The sequence below is a fragment of the Emys orbicularis genome, chromosome 1 (assembly GCF_028017835.1).
Source record: "Emys orbicularis isolate rEmyOrb1 chromosome 1, rEmyOrb1.hap1, whole genome shotgun sequence".
In the NCBI taxonomy this organism is placed as follows: domain Eukaryota; kingdom Metazoa; phylum Chordata; order Testudines; family Emydidae; genus Emys; species Emys orbicularis.
The window spans coordinates 152,865,210-152,885,181 of NC_088683.1; the positions used below are offsets into that span (position 1 = coordinate 152,865,210).

Below are 19,972 nucleotides of genomic sequence, written 5' to 3' on the forward strand. Positions count from 1 at the left end.
GTACATTGAGTAACATGGAGTAAATAAAATATATAATCGCTGCTCATTTAGTGAGCACCGTCCATGCTGTGCACTGAATGAGAAATGGGTCCTGTGGGAAAAACAGGATGTGATCATGTCATTAAAGTCTGAATCTCCAGTTTGCAGGTGGGGAAATGGAGGCACGGGGATTAAGTGACTTGCCCAAGGTCACTCAGCAAGCCAGTGGCAGAGCTGGACATAGACTCCCTGCCCCCCAGTTCCTCTGGGTCCCAGTCTGGTAAAGGTAATCTTCAAAGAGCATAGTCATAAAGGCAAGACTCAACAGGTGAGTTAAACAGCCATTTTGGGGTGGGAGAAGAAAAACTGCGGTAACACTAGCATGTCATTGCATAGACTAGCTGCATACACAAAATCTCAGCCAATCATCTGCCTAGCCATCATCAGCTGGCGACTCGCTGTAGGCACCATGAGGGTGGTGACCCACGTCTGGATGGATTTCAAAGTGGATAAGGTTTAAGGGAGAGGTTCCCCTACATTTCAGGGGCAGCAGAGGAGAAAGCACCCAGGGCTTGTGGGAGAATCAAGGGTTTTGTTGGCGAGAAGGCAGGGGCTAGATGTCTCAATAATTCATAGGACAGCGCGGTAGGGTAGGACTATACTGAGGAGAGCCTTGGAGGTAAAGGCAGATTATCTAGCTCATCACTGCTTCCTGCAGGGCTTCTTGCATCTGGTGCTGGCCACTGCCAGAGACGGGATATTAGGCTAGAGGGACGAACCACTAGGCTGCTCCAGTCTGAAAACCAGGGTGTGCCCATGATTTCTCCCCTAGCCCCGCGGGGGCTGTAGAACCCCTCGCCCAAGGACAAAGCGTGGGGCACGTGAATGAGGCGCCCCCCTCCCCGGAGGATTTTCTCTTCACCCCGCGCTCCTGCTTTGTGCCTTACTCCGACACTCTCCCCATCCCCCTTTCCGGCTTCTACGTGCAGGCACCAGCCCACCCCACCAGCGCTTCTGCTGCATTCCCAGATCCCTCCCATCTGCAGCGGAAGCTGCTGCCCTGTCTCCCGCCCCGCCCCCCGCAGCAGCCGGCTCCCTCCTTCTCTCCTCCCTCGCTCCGCCTGGGATTGCTCCCCGCGCAGCCCCCTCCCCCTAGCCCGCCTCTGCCTGACAGCGGCCCTGCAGCAGCCAGGGTCCTGATTGGCCCCTCGGCCCCCCTCTCTCCGCTCCCCTTGCCCCCCGCTCGGACCAGCCGCAGCCATGAACCCGTTATTCGGCCCCAACCTCTTCCTCCTGCAGCAAGAGCAGCAGGGCCTGGCTGAGCCGGAGCCGCTTCCACCCGCGCCCCTGGGGGACTTTTTCGGCGGAGAGCTGGGCCCCGCTTCAGCAGTGTCCCCTTTCCCGGCCCCCCCTGCTGCCATGGCCCTCCGCAATGACCTGGGCTCCAACATCAACGTGCTGAAGACCCTGAACCTGCGGTTCCGCTGCTTCCTGGCCAAGGTGCACGAGCTGGAGCGCAGGAACCGGCAGCTGGAAAAACAGCTGCAGCAGGCGCTGGAGGAGGGGGGCAGCCGTCAGCGGGCTGTCCAGCGCCGGGATCAGGCTGTGCAGACCAGCTTCATCAGCCCCATTCGCCCACTGGGGCTTGCCCTGGGCAGCCCCCGGCCAGCTGGGCTCTGTGCCCCCTCTAGGGTTTTGGGCTCTCCTAGCTGCCACCTTGGGGTACCATTCACGCCTTCTTCCCAGCCTCCTCCCTTGTCTGGCAGCCCCTTTTCATCCTCATCTCGCTTCATGCCAGGCACCATCTGGTCCTTCTCGCAGGCCCGTCGGCTGGGCCCAGGACCTGAGACCACCCTGGTTCAGGGGCCAGGGGTCTCGTGGGTTCATCCTGATGGGGTTGGCGTGCAGATCGACACCATCACCCCTGAGATCCGGGCCCTCTACAATGTGTTGGCCAAGGTGAAGAGGGAGCGCGACGAGTACAAACGCAGGTGAGAAAGGGAACAGGGTGAGTCTAGCCAGGCAGGAGACTGAAGGGAGAATGGGGGCAGGGAGTGAGTGGCAGCCCCAGGGCAACTGGGAGACGTGTCAGTGCAGGCAAGAGAGGGGGGCAGAGAATGGAGTGGTAGGGAGCAGTGGGGTGAATACAGCTAAAGGTGAGAAAGTGGAGGGGCTGCAGGGGAGTGTAAGGTAGGGAGGAGGGTAGTGAGTAGGTGACTACTAGCACAGGTGAGAGAGCAGAGGCAGTGGGGTGGAGCAAAGGGACATGGGTGAATGCAGATTGCAAACTCCAAGCACTCAAAATCATGAGTCAGGTCCCAAAAAATCATGAGATCAGGATACAAATCACAAAAACTTTAAAAATTGTAAGTGCTGGGCTCTTTTCATTTGTCTTCTGGTTTTTGAGCATTCATGCTGCATTTAGGTCACATTCTCCAGCTTTTCACCCCAACCATGAGGGCCTGAAACTTTTTTTAATGAAAGTTGAGATTCTCGTGAATTAACATGACCCTAGGAGCTGGGAGTTTAAGAAAAAAATTGAGAGTTAGCAACACTGAGTGAGATGATACAGCAAGTAAGAAGACTGGGCTTACAAGGGAAATAGGGAGTGGGGCTGAGTCGGATTCAGAGAGGAGATGAAGTTTGGAGGTAAGGGCAGAGAGAGAGAGAGAGTCTCCAAGACCGTGGTAATTCAGTGTCAAAGACCAAGGGACCTTGCTCCATAGTGGGAATGCTCTGGAGAAATCCCTGATAGGACTATCTATTGGCCACCTAACCCCCTTTCTCCCTGTTCGTCCTGTAGCATATCTAGTCCAGTATCCCAGCACCAGCTGTTTCAGAGGCAGGTGCAGGAAACCCTGCAGAGGGCAGTGATGGGATAACCTGTCCCAGGGAAAGTTTCCTCCTGACCCCAAGAGCTAGTGGTTGGCTTGTGCCCAAAGTTCTTGGGTAGTCTTGATATCACCGGGACGTCCTTGTTTTACTATAGTTAAGGTGGCAACCACACTTCTGTTTAATGTCAAGTTTTAAACTGCTCTAAAATTCACATGTTTAATAAAATCAGCCTGAAAACAAACAGGTCCCAGTTCAGGGCCTAGGGTAGCGTTGGGTGCAAATTTGGGGTAACTTGGCTAAGGGATCCTGGAGACATTCATTTCTTTGCCCACCTCCCCCACAGCCAAATGACATGTGAATTAAAAAAAAATAAAAAAATTCTTGTGATGCTTTGGGGGGATTTTTTTAAGCAAAGGAAGGGGCAAAACTATGGGCAGGATCCAAATAAAATATATAGCCCTGTTAACCCCTAGCTGTCAGATGCCAAGATCCAAATAATTCAAAAATAATCAGGCTTTCTTTTTGTCTCTGTGAAGTGGGAAGCTGAAGTGCTGTGAGCTATGTATGGAACAGGAAGGGGTAGGGGGGACCAGATTGTTCTATGAAATACCTGATACTCAGAGGAAGGTGCACTTGACTAGGAAACAGATGCTCAAGAGTTCAAATCTTCTCTTCTATGGACTGCTAGTGTTACTTTTCTGTGCGCGTCATACATATTATTATTATTATTATTTATTATGAAGTGCAGGCTTAGAGCCCGTTCCCTAGGGGCAGGCAGCTACCATTGCCCCTTTTTTGCAGATCATGTAACAGTGATGCTGCCCAATGTCACTACTATTGGCGCTAGGAATAGAACCTAGGTCTCTAATACTTGAGTTTGCTGTATCATCCATTCAGCCCTTTGCCTTTTGAAATTAGTATGCTAAAACTGAATTGCCCAGGGCTGTAGTCATACAAGCTGGAATGTCAGTGTAATAGGTGTGGTAATGAAGGACAGATTGTAGGAAGAAACAAGAAGGTCTTGTGGTTAAGACAATGGAGAGTAAGACCTAGGAGAACTGGTTTCTGTTCTTGAAGCCCCTCCACAGACTGGCTATGTGGTGGTTAGCAGTCACTTAAATTGTACATCTGGAGCTGGCCACCCTTCTGAGGTATTTTGGAGAACTAGCCCACCCCGAGGCACTAATGGTGACTCAGGAGACCCAGTTCTGAACTTTGCTACAGACTTCCTGAGTTTCCTTAGCCAAGTCACTTAGGCCCAGATCCTCAAAGGTATTTAGGGGACAGTGATTTCAATGGGAGTTAGGTGTATCGGTACCTTTGAGGATCTGGGCTTTAATCTCTGGTGGTTTCCAAAACTGTAAACTATTTGGGCTCTTCAGGAGCATGACCAGCCTGTTTTGGCTTGTTCACAGTTCAAGAGTTTGTTTTAGCTGGTTTGATGCTGAAGAACTTGGAAGGCTTTGGAGGTGTCCCATATTCACCCCAGCACTCAGAGGGGCATTGTGTAGGTGATTCTGCGGGTACATTGGGAGGAGACAGGTGGGTGGTTAGAGATGCTGCAGGCCTGGGGGCCAGTGATGTGCTTGGTGTAACATATTTTTACATTGGGATAAAGAGAAGTCCCACAACTCCTTCCCCACATCGAGAACCTTCTGAGATGCACAGCTGCAGCTGTGAACCTCCTATGGTCCTGACTGGGAGGAGGAGGTTGTGGGGCTCCCCTTTCCCACACACTTCTCCCACATCAGCAGAAGAGCTTCTGGGATTCCCCATCTCCCATTCCTGGGGGCAAGGGGAGTGCAGAGACCCTTCCTGCTACGTGGGCCCCAGTCTGAGGCCTGGATTCTGGGGATCCCGCCCCCCCATGCAGTCTTTAGCTGATAGCTGACTTTCTCAAGGTATCTCCACTACCCACTTCCTTCCTCTCACTGGGCTTCTAACCCTGCTGGAGACTAGGAGGAGGTGGGAGCTAATGCCTGAGGGATGACAAGGTGTGCCCAAGAAACCTTCCCCATTCCCTGCTGCAAAATTTCCCTTCAGTCATGGCCCCTCACTTTCTCAAAAACAGGGGAAGTTCATATGCAAAAATGTAATGCCATGGAATTAAGGTTGCAGGAGCTCAACAAGGCCCTGGGCTCCTCATGTCCTCCTGCAATAAGAGTTGAATTTCCTAAACTTCAATGCTTCAGACCCAGGAAATTCCTTGTTCCCATTGTCATCCTAATAGGGACACAGCTACGGTTGTGTTTTGTAGGAAGAGTTGCATTAACTTAGTATTTCCTGGTTTTTGAATAGTTTGAGTTTTGGGAATGAAATTCTTGCATTCTGGAAGGGCATAGGGCAGTGCTGAGTATCTGCACCTTGGCCAAAGGAGCCCCAAAGACTGCTGAGCCCCCAACAGTGTGATGAGGAAAGTTTCTCTTAAAATGTACAGGACTTTGGAGCAGAACACAGCTTGCAGGGGATTGGGAATATGAAGGGAGGAGAAGCAGCGACAAGAGACTGGGTGGGAACCACATTTGGGGTGGATAAAATTAAATGATGAGTCAGTGATCTTAGCGGGGAAAAAACATGTGTGCGGACTGCCAAGGATCATGCAGCTGGGAGCCCAGTCATGTCTGCTTTCTCCCTTTCTTCCATGTATATATATATGTATTCCCAGACACAAATGATAAGATGTGGTTAAGATGGAGACGCCATATCAGTAATTCAGAATAAACTACATCGCAGAGATGACGTGATTATCCCCAAGCCTTGTATTATAAACTCAGGAAATCCACAGTTAAGGTTAAACTTAAAAGTGTCACCCAAACATGTTAAGGTTGGAAATATACAGTTTAAAGCACCCAAACAACCTTAACTCTGTCCACTACTGGCACCACAATGACCACGTGATGATAATTAAGGCATTTTAGTGTTCATGGTCCCAGATTGGCTGATATTGATTTTTAAAGACAGATTCGATTTTTTTCATGTTGTTTTCCTCATGGTGTCATGAGGCTGGATGGGGAGGGGCTGGGTGTTGTCCTTGGCATGGGAGGGAATGGGTTGGAAATGCTGGCCTAGTGTTGCCTGGTGAGTGGCCTGGTCTATATGGGGCAGAGGATCTCTCAGGTTTTCTGTCTTCCTCCCCTCACATTATCTGGTCCTCGGGCAGGTTACTGGAATATTGCGATGCTGGAGTGATGTGTGTGTTACATTGCATACAAAGGAAGGATCTGTGGCTCCCCAGGGGACTTGGGGTGGTGAGAAGGGGTAACAGGAAGAAGCTTTGCTCACAGTCCGCAGGACATCCAGGATGCCGGCTGGAGCCTCTTGGCTGGTCTGGACTGTGTGGGGGAAGTGTTCAGGGAGGTTATTATTAGGAATGGTGCATTGCAGATGGGAATGATAGAGTGGCTGAGAGGAGGAGAGAAACAGAGAGAGAGACAGGGAAAGAGTAAGCAGGGGGTGAAGGATGGAGAGGGCACACAAATGTTGCTTCCACCAAGTATCACTGTCATTTTCTGACCCAGTGTTGAAATCCCTGTCTGTTCTACACCGTAATGGTTATGGGGAATCACTACTTTAAAGCTGTTTGAGTAATGGGTCACTTTCCTAGTGTAGACAGGGCTAGAGAGACAGGTTGAGTGATGGAAAGAGAGGCAGAAAGCACTGCAAGCCAGATCTGGAGAGAGAAGGAGGGAGAGGAAGAGATACTGAAGTATTTTGTGTCAGGGAAACACATTTTCTCCTCAGAGATGGAAACCTTGTTTGATCATTTCCCATGTAAGATACATCCTGTCTCTTTCTTTGTCCTTCCCTCTGTTATGTATCTCTTTTTCTTCCCTCTTTCCTGTTCTCCCCTATCAAAGTAAGAGGAACCCCATGGACTCTTATCCTGCGGATGGAGGATGGGCTGCCTGCTTGTTCAGGGCAGTGGTCTGGGGTATCTAAAAAAGGCCAACGTGGAGCTGTAGGGTGGAACATTTTCTAACACAGTGAGCAATATTGCCAACCCCAGGTGTTCCAAAGTCATGAGTCAGGCACCAGAAATCAGGAGACTGGCTTAAAAATCACGAGATAATAAATGTGGGATTCTTTCTATTTGCCTTCTGGTTTCTGAGCTTTTAGGATTCACGTTTTCAAACTTTTCTGCCCAGCCACGAGCACTAGAAATGTGCTATGTTAAAAATGAAATCTGAGATTCTCATGTTATTATACAACTCCAGGGGCTGGGGCTTTAAGAAAAACACCAAATATTGCAAGAATCATGATAAAATTGCAAGAGTTGGCAACTCATGAGTGCCCAGCCCAATGAGAAAATTCCACTCACCCAAAGGAAATGGAATAGCAACAACCTCGTGCTGCGCTTTTCAACACAATAGAGCAGGGGCCAATACAGTGCACCACCAACCAATATGAACTACACATGGGAGAGGATACAGTTAATTAGCAAAGTGAAATACAACCCAGCACAACATAACAAAACATGGATCAACACATTGCAATACAACACAACACAAAACAGTACCACACACCCTAATATAGCACAGAATGGCACAACACCTGGTGATGAAATATAGCTTAGAGTATTGTAACCCATTGCAGCACAACACAACCAGCATAAAACTGCCAGTCATCTTGCAATAATTGCAGCATATCCAGCGTGCCGCAGAGCAATACAGCTTAATATAGCAGTCTTTTGCAACACAATACAGCCTAAGTATAGTACAACCAGTTGAAACCCAACATAACCAGGGCAGAACAGCCCTTTGCAGCCTAGCTGCAAACCTGGTGTAACATAATCCCTGAATAACCAATACAACCTAGCATAAAATAGGCCAGTTCAGCACAGCCCATCACAGTGCAATGCTGCTCAGCCCATTGCAGTGCAATACAGGGGATTATAGCATAGCCGGTTATACCACACAGCATAGCCCATCACAACACAGCACAGCCCTGTATAGTGGAGCCCTTTGCAGAGCTCTACTATCCACTGTCTCAGTACAGCCCAATTTAATAACACAGCATATCTATATATAAATATAACACCAGCACAGACTGTTGCAGCCCCTCAGTGCCTGATACAGCCCAACGCCTGTTACTGCCTCTACAGCAAAACCCACTATAGCCCAGGCTGGAGGCCACTTGCCTGAACTGGCATGGTGGGGAGGGGCAGAGAGGACAATGGGCTAGATCTGCCAATTGATCTAATGTGGTCCTGGGGGAGTGCGTTTCAGCTGCTAAATACAGCTTGTGGTTGGTGTCCTGAGGGCCTCGCACTGTGACATGAAAGACAGTTGGTGAATTCTGAGTGAGCTCAGTAGAGTCTGTGGCCGGGACCAGCTCATGGTTGGAAGGCGTGACATGCATCCAACAGCTGTAGCTGTTTGGAAAGGAAGGGTATCAAATTCTCTCCCGTACTCCCAACACTCCTTGTATGACTAGAGTGGATCCCGTAGTGCGCAGTTCAGGAGTGAGGAAGGCAACCTGCAGCTGCCAGCTCTGCCCTCCCCAGCGGAGGGTGCTGTGGGGCAGGCAGGGTGTAATTGGCACATTTGTCTCGCTAGGTGGGAAGAGGAGTATACTGTGCGTGTCCAGCTGCAGGACCAAGTGACCGAGCTGCATGAGGTGAGGGGCCCATCCCCACTCCCCCTGCACTCTAGCCTCATTTCCCTGGCACTGATTCCAGTGTTTCCCTTTACCCCGTGAGCAGGAGGCCCAGGAGGCTGAAGCGTGCCAGGAGGAACTGGCCCTGAAGGTGGAGCAGCTCAAGGCAGAGTTGGTTGTCTTCAAGGGTCTGATGAGCAATGTGAGTGCCCCTGTCCACCCAGCATACACCCTCAGCCACTGTCCAAGACATTGTGAACCCATCCCATGGTTCAGCAGACGTGCTGTTTATTTCCTCATAGTAATGCCAAACAAGGAATGTCTACAGAGTGACACAGCAGCGCCCAACCTGAGTGCATGGGGAAAGCCTCCAGCGTGAGCTCCCTCAGCAATGCCTTGACAGTGCCTGGCCCTGATTATAATGCCTCCAGCATGATGATTTCGCTCACCATGCCCAGGAGAATTCTCTGTCAGGACTCTGTGCCAGAGGGTTCCGTGTGCCTTGTCTAACTATCCTTTTCCTCTGTCCCCTTGCCACCATTTGCTGGGCTGGTGCTCGCTGGGTCAGAACCTCACAGAGCTGGATACCAAGATCCAAGAGAAGGCCATGAAAGTGGACATGGATATCTGCCGGCGCATTGACATCACAGCCAAGCTGTGTGACGTGGCACAGCAGCGTAACTGTGAGGACATGATCAAAATGTTTCAGGTGAGATGCACCTGCTGCTGTCCCAAGCGAAACAGCTACCACTGGGGGAAGGAGCTTCCAGCCAAGGGGAGAGACCAAAGCACTTACATGCCTCTTGCAGAGGAGGGACTCAGTCACCATAAGCCTTGTTCCATGAGTTTACCTGCTCTCCATATTGGGTTACATGCGTTGGGGTGGGGAGCAGCAGGCAGAGAGGCAAGGGTAGGAGGCTGAGAGCTCCTGACGTTACTCGAGGCATTAGGAGTACCCACCCAACTCATTATTCAGAGATACTGGGCGCTGGGACTCCTGAGAGCAGCTGCAGAAGAGGGAGACATGGTGCAAAGTGTCTGTCTCTAACCCCTTCTCTCTCCACCCCCTCTTCTCTCTCTCTCTGCCTTTCTCTCTGTCCCTGTCCCTGTCCCTCTCTCTCTCTCTCTGTCCCTGTCTCACTCTCTCTCCCTTCCCCCTACAGAAGCAGCTGGTTAGTTTCATTCAGTTAAGAATATGTACAATTTAGACACTTTCTGTAAACTAAGGTTTGACTGTAAATATTGACATATTTCACTTAGACTGTCTCTTCTTCCTCTCTCTGCCTTTCTCTTTCCCTCTGTCTCTGGATCTGGGGGCGGGGAGGGTTGAGTTCTTCAATTAAACCACATTCTTCTCATCAGGTTCACAGATTCCATCTTTAGTTGCATAGTTTTTCATTTTAAAATATTCTAAAATCACATTTTAGCCATTGCACCATCTTTAACCTGATCATAATAAGCCCCTCTCTCTCGCTCTCTCTTCTTCCTTCTTTCTTTCTTACTTTCCCTATCTTCCTACCCCTGTGCCATTCCTTTTCCCTCCATCTCCTCTCAACAACCCGACCTTGGACCCGGCCTTGTTTCTGTAGTCTCTGCACTTGTCTCCCATTAAGGTCCCAGCCACGGCGGGGCGGAAGCGGGAGCGGAAGCTGATCAGTGACGAGGACGCTTCACTGTCTGAGAACGATGCCTCCAAGAAGCCTGAAGAGGAGGAAGATGAAGAGACCACAGCCATGAGCATCAATGAGGAGATGCAGAGGATGCTGAACCAGCTGTGAGTGTAGCCCAGCCCTTACTTCTGCCCCACACCTGCTGCTGAGACAGGCTGGGATTAGAGTCATTGTGAGTTCTGTCATAGCCAGCTCTCCTGCCCTGTTCCCTACAGCTCTTCCCCGTGCTGGGAGAGGCTGGGACTGGTGTAGCTGAAAGCTCCCCCACAGCCAATGGCTCTTCCATGTTCATTACAGCAGTGGTTTTCAAACTTTATTTCTGGCGACCCAGTTGAAAAAAATTGTTGATGCCTATGACCCAACGGAACTGGGATGAGCAGTTTGGGGTGTGGGAGGAGCTCAGGGCTGGGGCAGAGGGTTGGAGTGCGGGGATGAGGGCTGTGGGGTAGGGCTGGGAATGAAGGGTTAAGGGTGTGGGAGGGGGTCAGGGCTCTGGACTGGGGGTGCAGGCTCTGGGATGGGGCTGGTGATGAGGGGTTTGGAGTGCAGGAGGGGGCTCTGGGTTTGAGGGGGGGCTCAGGGCTGGGGCAGGGGATTGGGGCGTGGAGTTGGGGCGCGTGCTTACCTCCAGTGGTTTTCCTGGTCAGTGGTGCAGCCAGGGTGCAGAGGCAGGCTTCCCGCCTGTCCTGGCACTGCGGACCACGCTGTGCCCCAGAAGTGGCCAGCAGCAGGTCCGGCTCCTAGGCGGAGGTGCGCAAGCAGCTCCACACAGCTCTCACCCGCAGGCACCGCCTGCCCCATTCCATCTCTCATTGGCTGGGAACCAGCCATTGGGAGTGTGGAGCACCCGGTGCTCGGGGTGGGGGCAGCGCGCAGAGCCCTGTGGTCCCCCCACCTAGGAGCCAGACCTGCTGATGGCTGCTTCTGGGACACAGCTCGGTGTCAGAACAGGTAGGAACTAGCCTGCCTTAGCTGGGCAGCACTGCAGGTGGGACTTTTAATGGCTCGGTCAGCGATGCTGACCAGAGCTGCCGCGACCCAGTGCCTTCTATTCTGCAACCCAGTACTGGGTCATGACCCACAGTTTGAAAACCACTGCACTACAGCACCTTCCTGCAGGAAAAAGCCAGGATTGGGAATTCCCCCACAGTTAGTATTGAAGCCTCACACTTTGTAGCTCTTCCTACTGGGAGAGTTCCCCTCTGTTTGCTGACATGTGGTTTCCTTGTCCCCAGGAGGGAGTATGATTTTGAGGATGACTGTGACAGTCTCACATGGGAGGAGACAGAGGAAACGCTGCTGCTCTGGGAGGATTTCTCCGGATATGCTATTGCAGCTGCAGAGGTGCAGGGGGAGGTAACACCAGCTTTATGCCCCAGTCATACCCCATCTCCAGCTGCCCTCTGTCTCTGTCTCTGTGTGTGTGTGTGTGTGTCTCTCTCTCTCTCTGGTACAGTGTGGATCCCTCATTCCTCTTTATGCTAATTCGTACACAAATACTCGCACATTTCTAATGGATTCATAGAATCATAGACTTTAAGGTCAGAAGGGACCATTATGATCATCTAGTCTGACCTCCTGCACAACACACGCTGTAGAATCTCACCCACCCACTCCTGTATCAAACCTATGTCTGAGCCATTGAAGTCCTCAAATATTGGTTTAAAGACTTCAAGGTGCAGAGAATCCTCCAGCAAGTGACCCGTGCTCCACGCTGCAGAGGAAGGCGAAAAACCCCCAGGGCCTCTGACAATCTGCCGTGGAGGAAAATTCCTTCCCGACCCCAAATATGGCGATCAGCTAAACCCTGAGCATGTGGGCAAGACTCACCAGCCAGACACCCAGGAAAGAATTCTCTGTAGTAACTCAGATCCCACCCCATCTAACATTCCATCACAGGCCATTGGGCATATTTACCGCTACTAGTCAAAGACCAATTCCTTGCCAAAATTAGGCTATCCCATCATACCATCCCCTCCATAAATTTATCAAGCTTAGTCTTGAAGCCAGATATGTCTTTTGCCCCCACTGCTCCCCTTGGAAGGCTGTTCCAGAACTTCACGCCTCTGATGGTTAGAAACCTTCATGTAATTTCAAGTCTAAACTTCCTGATGGCCAGTTTATATCCATTTGTTCTTGTGTCCACATTGGTACTGAACTTAAATAATTCTTCTCCCTCCCTGGTATTTATTCCTCTGATATATTTATAGAGAGCAATCATATCTCCCCTCCGCCTTCTTTTGGTTAGGCTAAACAAACCAAGCTCTTTGAGTCTCCTTTCATAAGACAGGTTTTCCATTCCTCGGATCATCCTAGTAGCCCTTCTCTGTACCTGTTCCAGTTTGAATTCATCCTTCTTAAACATGGGAGAACAGAACTGCACACAGTATTCCAGATGAGGTCTCACCAGTGCCTTGTATAACGGTACTAACACCTCCTTATCTCTACTGGAAATACCTCGCCTGATGCATCCCAAGACCACATTAGCTTTTTTCATGGCCATATCACATTGGCGGCTCATAGTCATCCTGTGATCAACCAATACTCCAAGGTCCTTCTCCTCCTCTGTTACTTCCAACTGATGTGTCCCCAGCTTATAACAATAATTCTTGTTATTAATCCCTAAATGCATGACCTTGTACTTTTCACTATTAAATTTCATCCTGTTACTATTATTCCAGTTTACAAGGTCATCCAGATCTTCCTGTATGATATCCCGGTCCTTCTCTGTATTGGCAATACCTCCCAGCTTTGTGTCATCCGAAAACTTTATTAGCACATTCCCACTTTTTGTGCCAAGATCAGTAATAAAAAGATTAAATAAGATTGGTCCCAAAACTGATCCCTGAGGATCTCCACTAGTAACCTCCCTCCAGCCTGACAGTTCACCTTTCAGTACGACCCGTTATAGCCTCCCCTTTGACCAGTTCCTTATCCACCTTTCAATTTTCATATTGATCCCCATCTTTTCCAGTTTAGCTAATAATTCCCCATGTGGAATCGTATCAAATGCCTTACTGAAATGGAGGTAAATTAGATCCACTGTGTTTCCTTTGTCTAAAAAATCTGTTACCTTCTCAAAGAAGGAGATCAGGTTGGTTTGGCACGATCTACCTTTTGTAAAACCATGTTGTATTTTGTCCCAATTACCATTGACCTCAATGGCCTTAACTACTTTCTCCTTCAACATTTTTTCCAAGTCCTTGCATACTATAGACGTCAAACTAACAGGCCTGTAGTTGCCCGGATCACTTTTTTCCCCCTTTCTTAAAGATAGGAACTGTGTTAGCAATTCTCCAGGCATATGGTACAACCCCTGAGTTTACAGATTCATTAAAAATTCTTGCTAATGGGCTTGCAATTTCATGTGCCAGTTCCTTTAATATTCTTGGATGAAGATTATCTGGGCCCCCCGATTTAGTCCCATTAAGCTGTTCGAGTTTGGCTTCTACCTCGGATGTGGTAATATCTACCTCCATATCCTCATTCCCATTCATCATCCTACCATTATCCCTAAGCGCCTCATTAAAGACTGAGGCAAAGTATTTGTTTAGATATTGGGCCATGCCTAGATTATCCTTAACCTCCACTCCATCCTCAGTGTTCAGCAGTCCCACTTCTTTCTTTGTTTTCTTCTTATTTATATGGCTATAGAACCTTTTACTATTGGTTTTAATTCCCTTTGCAAGGTCCAACTCTACATGGCTTTTGGCCTTTCTCACTTTATCCCTACATGTTCTGACCTCAATAAGGTAGCTTTCCTTGCTGATCACTCCCATCTTCCATTCCTTGTAGGCTTTCTGCTTTTTCTTAATCACCTCTCTGAGATGCTTGCTCATCCAGCTTGGTCTACAACTCCTGCCTATGAATTTTTTCCCCTTTCTTGGGATGCAGGCTTCTGATAGTTTCTACAACTTTGACTTGAAGTAATTCCAGGCCTCCTCCACCTTTAGATCCACAAGTTCTTCAGTCCAATCCACTTCCCTAACTAATTTCCTTAATTTTTTTAAGTTAGCCCCTTTGAAATCAAAAACCCTAGTCACAGATCTATTTTTGTTTATTCTTCCATTAGTTTAAACTAAATTAGCTCATGATCGCTCGAACCAAGGTTGTCCCCTACAACCATTTCTTCTATGAGGTCCTCACTACTCACCAAAATCGAATCTAAAATGGCATACTCTCTTGTTGGTTCAGCAACTACTTGGTGAAGGAATCCATCAGCTATCACATATAGGAAAATCTGAGCCCTATTATTATTACTAGCACTTGTCCTCCAGTCTATATCTGGGAAGTTAAAGTCTCCCATGATCACACAATTCCCATTAGTATTTACTTCATTAAAAACATTAAAAAGGTCTCTATCCATACCTAAATCAGATCCCGGTGGTCTATAGCACACCCCAAGCAGTATCTCAGGGGAGGCTCTAGTAGCTTTCTTCCCCAATGTGATTTTTGCCCAGACAGACTCTGTCTTATCCATTCCATCCCTTCTTGAGTGTTTGTTACCCCGAAGCTCTCATTCAAATGCAGAATATTCAAACACCCCTGTCTAGGCCCTACATGGCCTTCCCCCCCACCAGTTAGCTACACTGCCCTGCCCCTGTAAAATGTGCCCAGATCTCCTTTTCAGACTGACCTAAGGCCTCTTGTCTGAGGTTCTTGCCAAAGCCAGCAAGCATAGAAAAATCCTACCCAGCTGGTAAGGTGCCATCTCTAGCTGCTCTAGGCTCCCCTCATTCTGTCCCTTAAACCCGCCTATGAGACTATCAGCCCTTGAGTGAGAAGGAAACTCATTTTACACCGCCTAAGATGAGGCCTGAAAGTCCAATTGGCCAAGGCCCCTGCATAGCCAACACTCCAGCTGCTCCCCTTGATCCTGGTGGGTTAACAGTTGTAGGGTCTCGGGGGGCGCGGTTGGGGATGGGGGTCTGTCTCTCTGCCACAATCCCCAATGTCTCAGAGCAACGCTGTGCTTTTGTGGGACAAAACTTCACACTGCCAATGGTCCCAGGCTGTCTGTCCCATCCCTGCTGCTAGATGGGAGAGCCCTGGCTGATCAAGTGTGTATAGGTGTAGTTGTACCAGCAAATATGGAGTGAATGCAAACATGGGGTCAGGCTGTAGTTGTGGCCTGTTAAATGGGATTTGTGTGAACTGGGAACACACCCATCTCTAATCCTGTGTCACTGTCTGTCTCTGTTCCCTACCCTTTCCCCTCTCTCTCTCTCTCTGGTGCTGCCGGGTTTTTCTCTGATCTCTCACTCTGTGCTTTCTGTTGTCTGGCAACTGCCCTGTTTCCAAACGTCATGGCACCCTCTTCTCCCTCAGCAGCAGGATGACTGTCTGGAGAAGGTGATTAAGGACACGGAGTCGCTCTTCAAGAGCCGCGAGAAGGAATATCAGGAAACCATCGACCAAATAGAGGTGGGAGAAGGACATAGTGGGGAAGATGAGGGCGGACAAGGAGGTGGGAGGTATAGGGATAGACCCCAGAAGGGACAAGAAAATTGGTAATTGTGGATGTCTCCCTATGACTGGTTGGTGTAGCTGGGCAGTGTCCCCTGGTGGGAGGAGAAGGTAGGCAGTGTCCTCTGGCGGGCTGACTGGGACAATATGCAGTGTCCCCATGTGGCACAGATAGTGCCACGCCAGCAGGTTCAGCTCCTCATTGCTCCCCATTGTGCAGCTGGAGCTTGCAACAGCAAAGAATGACATGAATCGGCACCTGCATGAATACATGGAAATGTGCAGCATGAAGCGTGGGCTGGATGTGCAGATGGAGACCTGCCGCCGGCTCATCACCCAGTCTGGAGACAGGTGAGCTCCAGGATAGGGAGGGCCAGGATTCCTGGGTTCCAATCCCAGCTCTGGGAGGGGCATTGGATCTAGTGGCTCAGAGTCAGGGGACAGAGTTAGGACTCTTGGGTTCAATTCAGTTCTGTGCTTTATAGGTTTGTGTACTGCACTTCTCGCTGTAGTATCTGAATGCCTTCCAGATTAAGCATCATGATGACGTGTTTGTCACGTGTTGTTTGTTCACTCATCCTCTCCCCTGGGAGCGAAGTGTGCACAGTGCAGTGCTTTGGTTTGGGGGGCATTGTTTGTTTTGAATTTACATGTTACTCTATATCTTCTGTTCGAGAAGGCAAAGTCAAAGAAATGCACCTTGTACTTGTCTGTATTTCATCTCCCACACAGACAAGGTTCTACTCCCAGCGCTGGGAGAAGAATGGGCACTACTAGGGGGACTGGGAATTGAGGCTCCTGGGTTCTGTTCCCAGTTCTCGCAGGGGAATGGGAGCTAGTGCATTGATGGGTGAGGGGCCAGGCTGGCTGTCATAACTGGATTGGACTCTGAATGATCAGCTGTAACCACCTTGCAGACTCCTCACAGGAGTTGAATTTGGTGCCAGGTGCCTATGGAAGATGAATCGTGCTCAGATGTCAGCTTTGACAGATGATGTCACTGTCTAAAAAGAACCTGGAACAGAGCATCACTGATCTGCTGGGACATTCTGCTGGCCTGTGGGAGTATGAAGTCAGTGCAGCTCTGGGCTGGGCCCTGCTGGAATGAGCTCACAGTGTCACTTCCTTCCTCCATATCCCCTGCCACAGGATACTGCCAGGATATTGTTCTGAGCAAAGCTCCCCATCATTGGCACCAGCGTTTATTTAGGCTCTATATAACCCCCTTGCCCTCTCAGTGGTACTCTACAGGACCCATATAATGTCACGTGTTTACTTCCCAGTGTTAACTGCACCCCTTCCAGTACCTGAGGAATCCATCCGGTTTTACAGCACCCCCTAGGTATCAGTTATAATTAGGGCTGTCAAGCGATTAAAAAAATTAATCTCAATTAATCGTGCTGTTAAACAATAATAGAATACCATTTATTTAAATATTTTTGGATGTTTTCTACATTTTCAAATATATTGATTTCAACTACAACACACAATACAAAGTTTACAGTGCTCACTTTATTTTTGATTACAAGTATTTGCACTGTAAAAAACCAAAAGAAATAGTATTTTTCAATTCACCTAATACAAGTACTGTAGTGCAATCTCTTTACCATGAAAGTTAAACTTACAAATGTAGATTTTTTTTTTTTTACATAACTGCACTCAAAAATAAAATAATGTAAAACTTTAGAGCCTACAACTCCACTCAATCCTACTTCTTATTCAGCCAGTGCTGAACAAGATAATGCTGCCCGCTTCTTGTTTACAATGTCACCTGAAAGTGAGAACAGGCATTCTCACGATACTGTTGTAGCCGGCGTCGCAAGGTATTTACGTGCCAGATGCAGATGCACTAAAGATTCATATGTTCCTTCATGCTTCAACCACCATTCCAGGGGACATGCGTCCATGCTGCTGTCGGGTTCTGCTCGATAACAATCCAAAGCAGTGCGGACCGACTCATGTTCATTTTCGTTATCTGACAGATGCCACCAGCAGAAGGTTGATTTTCTTTTTTGGTGGTTCGGGTTCTGTACTTTCCGCATCAGTGTGTTGCTCTTTTAAGACTGCTGAAAGCATGCTCCACATCTCGTCCCTCTCAGATTTTGGAAGGCACTTCAGATTCTTAAACCTTGGATTGATTGCTGTAGCTATCTAGAAATCTCACATTGGTACCTTCTTTGGGTTTTGTGAATTCTGCAGTGAAAGTGTTCTTAAAATGAACAACATGTGCTGGGTCATCATCCGAGACTGCTATAACATGAAATATATGGCAGAATGTGGGTAAAACAGAGCAGGGGACATACAATTCTCCCTCAAGGAGTTCAGTCACAAATTTAATTAAGGCATTATTTTTTTAACGAGCGTCATCAGCATGGAAGCATGTCTCTGGAATGATGGCCGAAGCATGAAGGGGCATACGAATGTTTAACATATCTGGCATGTAAATACCTTGCAATGCGAGCTACAAAAGTCCCATGCAAATGCCTGTTCTCACTTTCTGGTGACACTGTAAATAAGAAGCGGGCAGCATTATCTCCCGTAAATGTAAACAAATTTGTTTGTCTTAGCAATTTGCTGAACAAGAAGTAGGACTGAGTGGACTTGTAGGCTCTGAAGATTTACATTGTTTTGTGTTTGAGTGCAGTTATGTAACAAAATAAAATCTACATTTGTAAGTTGCATTTTTCACGACAAAGAGATTGCACTATAGTATTTGTATGAGGTGAATTGAAAAATACTATTTCTTTAATCATTTTTACAGTGCAAATATTTGTAATAAAATTATACACTTTGATTTCAATTACAACAAGAATACAATATATATGAAAATATAGAAAAAAATCCAAAATATAATATATTTTAATTGTTATTCTATTGTTTAACAGTGCGATTAAAACTGCAATGAATTGAGATTAATTTTTTTGAGTTAATCGCGTGAGTTAACTGTGATTAATCGACAGCCCTAGTTATAATAGCTCTGCTTCTCTCCCGTCCCCCCTCTCCCAGTCTTGTGCCCACGTGACCCCTGCCCTTTTGTTCTCTTTCAGAAAGTCTCCTGCTTTCACACCACTCTCTAACAGTGAACCGGCCCTGAATGAGGATACCGAGGAGTCCAATCACGACCTCCCAACGGATGCCTCTATCAGATAATTTGAGAGGCCCTGCCCACTCCTGGCAAGGCAGAGAGCAGGGGTGTCTGAACTGTGGCTGGGAGAGACTGACAGGGACAGGGAGCCACCATCAGAACTCTATCAAATCCCTCCTCATTTGGGGCAGGGGTGGAGAATTTACCCAGAAAGGACATGTTGTAAATGAGAACAGCTAGCTAGAGCTGAGGGCCCTCACACAGGGTCCCCTTCCCTCTCCCCATCGCTGTCTTCCCCTCCCCCACTTGGATCTTACTGGGGTTCAGACAGGGAGGAGCCAACTTTATTATAGCAGCATCCCCTGGGACCTGTCTCCTGGGGACTGCCTCCGTCCCCTGTCCTGGTATACTTGACCTGTGACCCTCTGCACCCCTTGTGCTGCTCAGAAGTAGAACTGGAGCTGTGTCCCTCTGCAAACATTGGTGCCAACTGGACCGAGTGCTGGACTCTCTCTGCCCTCTGTGCTCATTGAACACTCCCGTGGTCCCTGCACCACAGCGCACCGAGAGCCTCTTCTCTCCTTGGGGACAGGGAAAGTGCCATTGGCTCCTGCCCCCTCCATGCACTTTGCTTTGCTGTGCATCTGTGGTGTGACGACACGTGTGTATGTGTTTGTGATGGAAATGAGGACTCATTAAATGGGACAATAATGCCCTTTTCTACAGCTGTGTGGGGTTTTATTTAGCTGGCGTGGGAGTTGGAGGACACTGCTGAGAGGAAGCTTCCTGTAGGCAGCCCAGATTGGGCACTGCACTGCTGCAGGGAAGGGTCTGTTGCTGCAGCTTCTGCTGGAGTCTCAGAGGGGAGTTAATGATGCTCCATCCCTCGGTCTGTCTGTGACCATGTGTGGGGAACATGGTGGGGAAAAGGGCTCCATTGCTGGGGTCATGCTGCCCTCCAGGGACTGCATTTAGTATTTTGATTGTGGTAGCTATCAAGAGGCTCCCTCCAATGTGCTAGGCTTGGCTTTAAAAATAACAAAAAAGTAGACATGGTCTTTGCTCTGCTGAGCTTCCATTCTAAGCAAGGACGGGGCTTATGCTGCTCTGACCCTTGCTCAAGGACCCTACAGGAACCTGCGTTACCCTCCCATTTGTCACCCTTCCCCACACTCTCAGCACATTCTTATCCACTGCTGGCAATGGGAGTTCCTGTAACACTATGCACAGGGGCGATGTCTGCTCTCATCACATACCTGGAATTAACCTGTATGTCCAGTACACCTTAACTGAGAATTCACTCTCTATCTCCTTGCAAAGCTTATCCCCAAATAAATCTGTT

At 48.7% G+C, this 19,972-nt stretch overlaps 1 protein-coding gene across 5 annotated transcripts; it reads left to right on the top strand.

The window, feature by feature from the left end:
- The first annotated feature begins 1,239 nt into the window (after positions 1-1,239).
- On the top strand, positions 1,240-18,765 carry IFFO1 (intermediate filament family orphan 1). Of its 5 annotated transcripts, none has more exons than XM_065416905.1 (10): positions 1,240-1,970; positions 8,370-8,430; positions 8,516-8,611; positions 8,978-9,118; positions 9,573-9,581; positions 9,999-10,183; positions 11,315-11,435; positions 15,408-15,503; positions 15,766-15,896; positions 18,593-18,765. In XM_065416905.1, exons 1-10 carry the CDS (start codon positions 1,240-1,242, stop codon positions 18,693-18,695), a joined length of 1,674 nt encoding a protein of 557 aa, XP_065272977.1. In that variant the 3' UTR covers positions 18,696-18,765. The 5 variants fall into 5 exon arrangements, with proteins under 5 accessions (XP_065272977.1, XP_065272992.1, XP_065272999.1 ...); XM_065416920.1 differs by having other exon boundaries at positions 10,023-10,183; XM_065416927.1 differs by having other exon boundaries at positions 10,023-10,183; positions 15,411-15,503.
- The last annotated feature ends 1,207 nt before the right edge of the window (positions 18,766-19,972 follow it).